Source organism: Mirounga angustirostris, unplaced genomic scaffold (assembly GCF_029215605.1).
Source record: "Mirounga angustirostris isolate CCGP_5_RB_7025 unplaced genomic scaffold, mMirAng1.0.hap1 SCAF_11, whole genome shotgun sequence".
Classification (NCBI taxonomy): Eukaryota; Metazoa; Chordata; class Mammalia; order Carnivora; family Phocidae; genus Mirounga; species Mirounga angustirostris.
The window spans coordinates 123,255,625-123,265,261 of record NW_026991719.1 but is presented as its reverse complement, the minus strand read 5'-3'; the positions used below and the strand labels follow the sequence as shown (position 1 = coordinate 123,265,261).

General features: G+C 53.5%; 1 protein-coding gene across 3 annotated transcripts in view; it reads left to right on the top strand.

Annotated features, from left to right (window-relative positions):
* The first annotated feature begins 5,472 nt into the window (after positions 1-5,472).
* The window catches only part of CD99L2 (CD99 molecule like 2), a 92,323-nt gene continuing 88,158 nt past the window's right edge, over positions 5,473-9,637 (top strand). For 2 of the 3 annotated variants that reach the window (XM_045883691.3, XM_045883693.3), the window contains exon 1: positions 5,473-5,767. In XM_045883691.3, coding sequence (XP_045739647.2) covers positions 5,701-5,767 — 67 coding nt within the window. In that variant the 5' untranslated portion in view covers positions 5,473-5,700. The remainder of the gene's footprint in view (positions 5,768-9,637) is intronic. The other variant, XM_045883692.3, reaches the window with a different exon arrangement.

Here is a 9,637-nt window from a genome sequence, read left to right as displayed (position 1 = left end):
CGGATGGGTGTTCTGCATTTAGATTTCCAGAGAAGAGGACTCCTCATGATAATGAGACTTGAAACTAAGTAGTGACCCACTAGCATTTTGCACCTGTCTTCTTTTCCTTCTATATTGTTCTCATTGCCACTATCCTCACGGTCGTCTGGTACTTGGTGTGATGAGAAAACACCTCAAACCCCAACGGGAATTGTAACAAGAATCAAAAAAGATGAGATTATTCATATCTCATGGAATTTGTTGCATCGGATTACAAAATGCTCTGGTCAAAGGGTCCCTTCTGGGGGTGAGCAACTCTTCTCTCTACCTCCGTGCCCCATCAGTCCCAGGCTCACCTCCACTCACCCCAGCTTTTCACTATAAGGCAGATGCTGGGTTCTGTACAACGCAGTCCTGAGTCTCCTTGAAGAAATGGATCCACGAAATGCCAATCTGATCTTGTCACCCTGCAGCCTCACCCCAGGCCTGTTAAAACTCCTCGGGGTTCCCAGATGCATTTGGACACAGTCCAAATCTCACCTGCTCTGTGAGCCCTGCATGATCTGATTCTAGCCAACTCAAATTCCCTATGTTGTGCACTGGCTCATTTCTAGGTGTTTCTCTCAGACACCCCTGCCCCCTTCCACCCTCACACCCCCATCTATCCTCACCGTGGACTATCTTCCTGTAAGTCAGCTGGACCCTCACCATCCAGCTGGGAGGAGCCCCAGTCTTTCGGTGCTCCCCTTGACCTGTAACTGCGTGTGTCACATGAAGGCATAATTGCTTGTCATCTGTCTCCTCCCCACAGGGCACCTTGGACTTGCTTTTCTCCCCTGCCCTGAGAACAAGGCCTGGCCTACATCCCCTCCTTTCTACAGCCACTGCTATCTCCATCATACCTCCCCTGAATTCAAACTCTTCCCCTCAGGCCCAAGGCTCCCAGCCTCTCCCCCTAGATAATGCCAGCAGCCATTCCTGTGGACCACTTTCCTCGTCTCTCTGCCATGCTTAAAACCCTTCAGTGGCTTCCCTTTGTTCTCAGGATCAAATCTTTGTCCTTAGCGTGGCACTCAAGGCTCTGCCTGACCTTGCCTTACTATAAAATCCAACAGAGGAGAGAATAGGAATGCTGTGGAGGGGTGGAGGAGATTGAGGGATAATTTGCCTACAACTCGTATAGCTGGTGGTTCCCAGACTTATAAATTTCACTAGCAAGTAGATTTTTCTTTTCTTTTCCTTTTTTTCTTTTCTTCTTTCTTTTCTCTTTCTTTCTTTCTTTCCCTTCCTTCCCTTCTTTCCTTCCTTCCCTCTTCTTTTAATTTGGGGACAGATAGGGTTGGCAACCTTTTATTTTGCAAAGTAAGCACATTAAATAAAACACTACCATCTCTTCATGAAATAAAGGACTCTTGTATACCACGCAAAAATCCATGATTTCAGAATAAAGGTCAGTACTCTAACTTTATGGGGGAAAACTTGCCACAACCTCATTTTTCTTATTTCGCCTGGGCCTGGTAAAGACTTGCGTCTGAAGTCAGGCATCTGGGGAACTGTTGCCGCCCCACAGTGCTCTCCCCGGCCCCCCCCTCCCCCCCCCCCCCCCCCCCCCGCCCGCCGCCCCTGCAGCTAGCTGTTTGCTTTCCCATTGATATGCACGGAGTCTTTGTCTCGAAGCTGGCCGGCACCGTGGGGAGTGGGAGGGGAGAGTGTGGCGTCCCTTTCCCACCTGCTCTGGAGCCAGGCCCCACAAACTAGTCTGGTTTGAGGGATTAGAGCCCAAGGCAGTGGGAGGAGAGAGGAAGCGGCAGAAGGGCTTCTGTAGCCCTGGACATAGCTGAGCTGCCTTGGGTCCCAGGGGCCAAAGGGTGAGCTTGAGTTGGGGCAAGGACTTTGTCCCTGAGTCTGCCCGGCCTGTGAGCTCCCTCCTCACTCTGGTGCCCCAAGATCGTGGTGGGGGGCGGGGTTTACCACGAAATGGCTCTCCTGCCATGGACAGTGGTGCGTTCCAGATGGGTACCCTCAACAGCAGTGGGGGTGGTGGCAAGGCCATTCCAACGGCCCTGGTGACCAGGCACCACCAGGTGGGGCTGATTTTGGCCACCAGTAGGGGAGGCCACCTTGGAGGACTTTGCAAGGAGGGGTTTGTGGCACTTGGGAGCAGGAACGGGAACTCTGCAGTAGTGAGAGTGACAGGACAGCAGTTTCGGAAGTGAGAACACATCTTCCGAAGGATTTGGTGCGCAATGAAGATGGGCCAGAAGGTTGGGAAGTGGCAGAGTGACAGGCTAGCCCTCAGAAGCCTACCTCAGGTTAGTGTCAGCCGTCCCAGCCCCATCTGTGCCTCTCCTGTGCCCCTAGACCAGCCTGGTGGCCATTTGTCCACACCCCACTTTTCTGCCTGGGTGAGAGCTGAGGAAAGGTGGGCATTTCAGGAGGGGAGCTTGTCAGGTCACATGGCTTTCCAACTGGTGACAATTTTAAGGCTATAAGAAGTTCAGGAAGGGGTAAAGAGTAGCAGGAGGGTGGAGTCAAGGGGCCGGTGTGGAGACAAGGCAGGCTTGGCCAGGAGCTCGTCCCAGCACCCATGTGCAGTGGTAGGAGGGAGCGTAAGTATGTATGCACAGATGGTACGGGGTGGTGGTGCAGAGAATTATGGTTTCTAAGTGTCGAATTTCCTGTATGTAAATCAACTCCACGTTCAATTGCAATGCAGTGGAGTAGCAGGATCAGGGCCTCAATGTCATCAGCCCTCTCAGACTCACACTACTAACCTAACATATAAGAGAGACTGAGAGACAAACCAGATCCCAGATGAACCATTTTAATAGGGAGAGTTATCTGGTAGGATAACTGACCTCAGACACTTGCATTATTTTGATTAGTGCCTTTTTTTTTTTCTTTTGAATGGGTGTTTTTTGGCACCTGGTAAGCATCATCCTTTTCTGTTGGTCTTATTCCTATGTCATCCCCTGGACTCATCCCCTGTTTGGGAGGAGCACATTCTTTCGGTCCTACACCATCACCTGTTAATATTCATCCTTGCCATAGCTCAATCTACTAGAATGGAGGCTGGCAAACTTTTTCTGTAAAGGGGTGCGTGGTAGAGATTTTAGGCTTTGCAGGGTCCGTGGTCTCTGTTGCAACTACTCACCTCTGGTGTGGTAGCACAAAACCAGCCATAGACCGTACAGAAACGGATGGGTGGGGCTGTTTCCACAAACTTCATGGGCCCTGACATTTGCATTTTGTATAATTTTCCCCTGTCGCAAAATAACCTTCTTTTGATCTTTTCAACCAATAAAAACCGCCAAAACCACCCTTAGTTTGCAGGCTACAAACAGACAGGTGGGCTGGATTTGGCCCACAACTACCCCTGAGCTGGAGAACAGTTTTGCTGCACGTTACATCATGGCCGGTGTTTAGCTGGTGGGGTTTGGGCATCTCCACTGCACGTTTACCAGGTAAAGCTCCAATTGGGTGTGACTGTCCACTGCCTGGTGACTGTCTTTTCCTCACCTCCTCACGCCTCCCCAGTGTGGAGGAGTAGATAGGTGCTGGGGTTTGCCCCTCAGAGCCTGCAGGGATCTCCCAGCCCATGTCTAGTGCCCTCCTGGTACAGATGGGACCACTGAGGCCAAGGCACAAGGGAATGGCCCAGAACACCCCTGAGTTGGTGGGAAAGTGGGGGCCATACTTGTAGCCTGGAATACATAGTAACTGCTCAAGCTCGCAGTAGCCATATTTCTTTAGCTGTTACAAGACTAACAAGAAGGCCTCTCTGCTCACTGTGTCTCAGGTCACCCATTTTTCACCACCTCAGCACAACCTTATTGGGTCCAGCCAGGATCTCAACCCTGCCAGGCTCCAAAGCACATGCTCTTAGCCATTCACTCACTGGGGTTCCTAGCGGTCCTCCTGCCTCTTTGACAGTGTGGGACTGTAGCTGGTTAACTCCCCAAACTCAAGGAACCTTCATTTTGCTCCTTTTCCCTCTTTACTTATTGAGGTGACACATGAAGTTGTGAGAAATACAAAACAAGGGTAAAATGCGTGGACCATGCCGTGTATATAGTGTGTGTTCAGTAACTGCTAGCTATTTCCGTTAATTCTCCAGCTCGTTAGTGTCATAGGATAAGTACTGCCTGAAAATCAGGCCACTCACTCACTCCTTAGACGTTTTGTTTTTCCAGCCCCAGGATTCAGAGCAACGGAGGGAAGTCAAACGGGAAACATGTCCGCTGTTACTCAGGGAGACCCCCGCCCCGTACTTGGGCTCACTCACGGGGCGGGAGCCACCGGGGTGGGGGGGGGGGGGGCTCTGGAGGTGCTGGTGGCGCAGGGGAGCAACCAGGAAGCCTGCCGAGGGCACACTGCGGGGAGGTGGTAGTAGCCACCCTCTAAGGAGGACGTGGCCCAGGGCAGCCCTTGCCGAATAATGGCAGGGGCCGGCTCGACGCCGCCGCTCTGCCACTCTGGAGAGCAGTGGAGCTCTCCCTTTGTCCTGGAAAGCCGGCTGCAGCTGGAGCCCGTCTTGAGGGTGTTCACGTCAAAGCCTGCGGCGGGCATTTTGCTGTTCAGGGCAGTGCTGGAATCTGATTTCGCCCAACCCTGCAGATGGACTCCGTTTGCGGGGGTTCATGGGAAAGGACTGCAGCGCGTCTGTCGATCATTGGGCACGTTTTCACATCGACTCTGCAGATGTGAACTTGCGCTTTCAGCGCATTCATCAAAGCCTCCGGAGAGCTGACCCTGTCTCCCCCCGCGTCCTCCCCTCCCCCACCCCGGCCCGAGGCGCTGCGGCTCCAGGCCGCCCCCCTCCCTCTCGCCTGCCCCGGCGCCCCCGGCCTTGGGCTCATTTCCTCGAGACGTGCCGCTGTTTACCAACAGCGGGCAGCCACGAAAACGGCCCTTTTCTTTCATCTCCGGACGGGGTTCCACTACAGTTTCCTGCAGGGATCGGCGAGTGGGCGGGCAGCCAGCGGAGTGAAAGCAAAGCTCAGTCACAGCGACTGGGGCAAGAGCACGGGTGCTGCGTCCTGGAGCCGCAGCTGGAGGGGCTCCCAGGGAACAGCCTTTTACCGGGAGGACGCCAAGTCCAGAAGGGGAAGAGCCCTGTCCAAGGTCACCCGGCTGGCAGAGCGCACCTGGCGTGTGCGCCGCCTCGGGTCCCGCTCCGGGCCGGGAGGAGTCTGGCGCGCCGAGTGGAAATCACCGGACGCTCTGACCGCCCGCGCCTCCGGCTCCTCGGCCACTGTTGACACATTGCTCCGGGACCGCAGGCTCCCCTCTCGAGGACTAGGGAGAGGGAGCCGGCTCTCGCCCCAACCCAGGCCGCCCCACCCTCCGGCTGCCCACGGGCCCCGCCCCTCGCGCACCAGCCCGCCCCCAGGCTAAGGACCTGCCCCCAGGCTGCGGCCCCGCCCCTCGCGCCGCGGCCGGGCCCCCGAGACTGCAGGCTCGCTCCGCCCCTCGCGCCACAGTCGCAGCCCCGCCCCACCTCACCTGGCCCCAGCCGGGCGCGCCCCCAGCACCAGTGCTCGTGCGTGCCCCTCCTCCGCCCTCCCGGGGCTGTGCGGCGCGCGCCGGCTCTGGGCGGGGCCCTGCAGTGGCGGCGGGGCTCCTCCTCCTCCTCCTCCGTCCCAGCGCCTCCCCGACCTCCCCCTCGGGCACTCTCGCGCTCACTGCGCTCCTCCGGGGCCCCTCCGCCAGCTCCCAGCCATGGTGGTCTGGCGCTCGGCCTTCCTCATCTGCCTCGCTTTCTCCTTGGCCGCTCTGGTCCAGAGAGGTAAGGCGGGCGGGGGGCGCGCGGGGACCCCGCCCTGTGGGCTCACGGGGCGGGGGCTTGGCGCCCCGCGGCCCCGTGCTGCGCATGAGCGGCCCGGCCCCCGCCTCGCTGGCCTGCGGCGGAGGCTGCTGGCGGGTGGGCGGGGCTGTGCGGGGCAGTGGGGGTGCGAGCCCCGGGCCCGCGGGGACTGACCTTGCCGCGATCCGTGTGGTCGGAGAGGAGAGACCCGGCTAGAAACAGCGGGAGAAAATCCCCCTTAAAATCTTGAACAAGGTGTCACCACCGGTGACAACAGCTGTCTCCAGGAGATTGCTTTTGGGAAAACCTTGAAGAGAGCGCACTCATTCCCTTGAGCGGGGCTTCTCAAAATGTGTTTTGAGGCCACCTGCAGCAGAAGCACCTGGGGAGCTTCCTGGGCGTATTCCTACCCCCTTTTGTCAGGATCTCTGCGGGGACGGGATGGGGGGGGCAGCGATATGTTGTAGGTCTAACCAGCTCCCCAGGTGCTTCTGGTGCCCGCCCCAGTTTTCTAGCCGTTGGCGATTTTTGCCAAGGAGGTGGAGAGAGAAATGCTGTCGAATCAAGGGAGCAAGTTTCCTAAAAGACCCTCAGTACTCCAAGTGTGGTCCAGGGCCTTCATAGGCATCACCTGGGACTTGTTAGGAATGCAGCATCTCAGGCCCCGCCCCTGACCTACTGAGTCAGATTCTGCATTTTAACTGGATCTCCTGGTAATTCGCAGGCACATTTAAGTTTGAGAAGCATCTTAGAATAAATGCAGTGCGTGGTTAAAAATAGGCCCTCCAACGTGTACAGACAGAATCTTCTTACACTTATTTATATCCCATTTCCACATCAGAAAAAGGTTTGAGGAAAACACTGCAATTGAGCACAGGGTTGAGCTCTGAGCTCCCTGACAAGGAAGGCAAATTCAGCTAGTGACAAACATGAGCTCAGCAGAAACAAAACTTTGTCCTTGTACTGAGTTCTAGTGAGATTTATGTTACATATAGGGAACACTGGAAAACAGTAGGCAGTCTAAGGCAGTTTTGCAAAAGATGCAGAAATGTTTCTCATGTGGGCAGCCATCCTGGACTTGGTACAAGAAGAGCCATTCAGCATTCTACAAAGGTGTCAGGCTCTGTTCCAGACACTGATGATGCAGCAGTGAACAAGACTAAGACTCTGTCTTCATGGAGCTAACGTCCTGGTGGGGGGAGAAGACAAGCACAAACATCACAATCTACATAATATATTGACAGTGCCATGAAGAAAAATAAAGCAAGTACAGGGTTGTTGAGTTTTCTGTTTCATTTTGCTTCTTTGGGGTTAACATTTTAATTTTGTTATGATGCATTTGTGGGGAAAAAGTCTAATTACTTGATTGGCTTGCATCTAATGATATGGAAATTTTGAAAGTGGAAGCGCAGAAAAGTTAGAAAAATGATACTCCCTTCAAGGTGTCTTCTGGAAGTCTTCAACATGATTTGCACATTGAGAAGGGGAGGAATAGAGATAGGTCTCAGATTTTCACCATCACGTGTTATACTAGGTGATTTAGGAGGTGGTGGAGGAAACTGAACCAGTGCAACCATTTTACAGATGAATCGGAGGCACAGGGAAGTAGGAGGTAACTTGCCTCAGGTGGCAGAGTTAAGATTTGACCCCAGGCTTGTCTGATTGCACAGTCCTTGCTTCTAAGCACCTGGAGGCTGCGCTCCTACCTTGGGGAAAGTTCTCTGAACCTTGCTTGGTTTGCTCCGCCCTATTATGCCTAACAACAAAGGCATCTTGGCGGGGGACCAGGAGTGTGTCCCTCTCAGATCTGCGGCCCTGCCACCAGCTGCCATCTCCTGAGTGCTTGCTGTGTTCCAGGCATTTCACATATCTTGGTTTTAGTTGCCTCAACAGTTTTGCTGGTTAGGTATTAACAAGGGGTCCCTGGGCACAGAGCTTGGAAGAGATTGAGCCAGGATCCCACCCCGATAAGACTACTACCTAGTGATCTTTTTAATTGTAATTAAGAGAACCGGAGGAAGCTTTTGCTTCAAGGTGGGGAAACTGCTTTGTGGCTCTTTTGTGCAAAATAAGATGACAGGTATGGGCTTTGAATTGCTGGTCTCTTCTGGGTATCCAGACAGCTACAGTTTGAGAGCTGCTGTGTCAAAATGAACAAACACAAAGCAGTGCTTAGTTAGGCATCTGCTGCCTCTCTTGGAACCCCACAGTGGTGGATTGGGTGGGCCTGCGCCAGAGCCATTTTAGTCCTGGTCCTCAGTAGTGACCTATGACCGAGAAAGACGGGCAGCCCTCAGAAATCACATAGAACCTCGAAGCATGAGTCGTGAAATCCCCTCCGGCTCTGGCAAGTTGAGACAGACTTCAGGCTTCCAGGAGTTTAAAAGCGTGGCTACCAAGTCATCCCCGTTCTAATTTTGGATGGTTTTTTAGTCCAGTGTGTATTTTACTAGCTCTGAAAAAACCCTCTGAGGACAAACATGTTGCCTGTATGCACCTACAGAAATAGGAAGCTGATTTTTTGTGCGGTGGAGAGAAGAGTCTCAGCGGTGCAGGTGGGCAGTAATGATAATGAAGTTTCCATTTCCTGAATGCCTTCCGTGCACCGGGCTCATAACCACCCTGAAGGGTTGGCACCATGACCCATCTCCTTTTCTTATGTCCTTTATGGCCATTTGCATAGGGCCTTGAAAAGTAACTCGGTGGTGGGGCACCTGGGTGGCTTAGTTGGTTGAGCATCCAACTCTTGATTTCGGCTTGGGTTGTCATCTCAGGGTTGTGAGACAGGGCCCTGCATCGGTCCCACGCTTACTGTGGAATCAGCTTGGGATCCTCTCTCCCTCTGTCCTTTCCCCAGCTTGTGCGCTCGTGCGCACTCTCAAATAAATAAAATCTCAAAAAAAAAAAAAAAGTAACTTGGTGGTAACCTATTTCTCAGATGAAAAATGAGTAGCCCAGTGAGGTTTAGGACTTGAACTCAGGTTTGTCTGAATAACCAAAGCAGGGGTCATGAATGTAGATACCCCCAGGGATGGGGCAGGTCATAGAAATGTGGAAAGTGGCTGAGAATAAGTGTGACGAATATGTAGGCAAGCCACCGGCTGCTGAGTACCTGCTCCCTTAAAGAGACGCAGTGCAGACCTTGAAAATAATATGCTAAGTGAAAGAAGCCAGACACAAAAGCCCACATATTGTCCCATTTATATGAAATGTTCAGAGTTGGCAAATCCATAGAGACAAAAAGTAGATGAGTGGTTGCCAGAGGCTGGGGGTGGGGGGCAGGGAATTGGGGAATGAGGAGTGACTGCTTAGTAGGTGCAGTTTCCTTTTGGGGTGATGAAAATGTTCTGGAACTAGACAGAGGTGATGGTTGCACAACCTTGTGAATGCACCAAGAACCATTCAGTTGTACACTTTTAAAGGGTGAGTTGTATGGTGCATGAATTATATCTCCATTTAACAAAAAATTCGCTGTAGTTCAAACAGAACAAATGAGAGTGGAGGCAGCCTGTGATCCCTGGATTGGGGTTGGTCTTTGATCCCTGGGGCTCGGTCGGGTAGAGGAGAGAGAGGAGAGCAGAGTGGGCCCCATGTGTTGGTGGCGCTGAGATGCTAGGCTGGGATCCCGGCAGAAGACCTGTGGGCCTACTCGGGATATTGCATATGAGCCAGACAGGCCACAGGGGCACGTGCAGGCTTGGCCCAGAGCTGTGTAACCCCCTACCTCCACCTCCGTGGCTGTGCACCAGGCAGTCATTGCACTGGACTGACAGGGTCTGGGGACAGTTTGCCTTTTAGTGTCCCATGTTTTGATTGGTTTTCGGTCCGTTCCTTGCTGTCACAGGTCACATC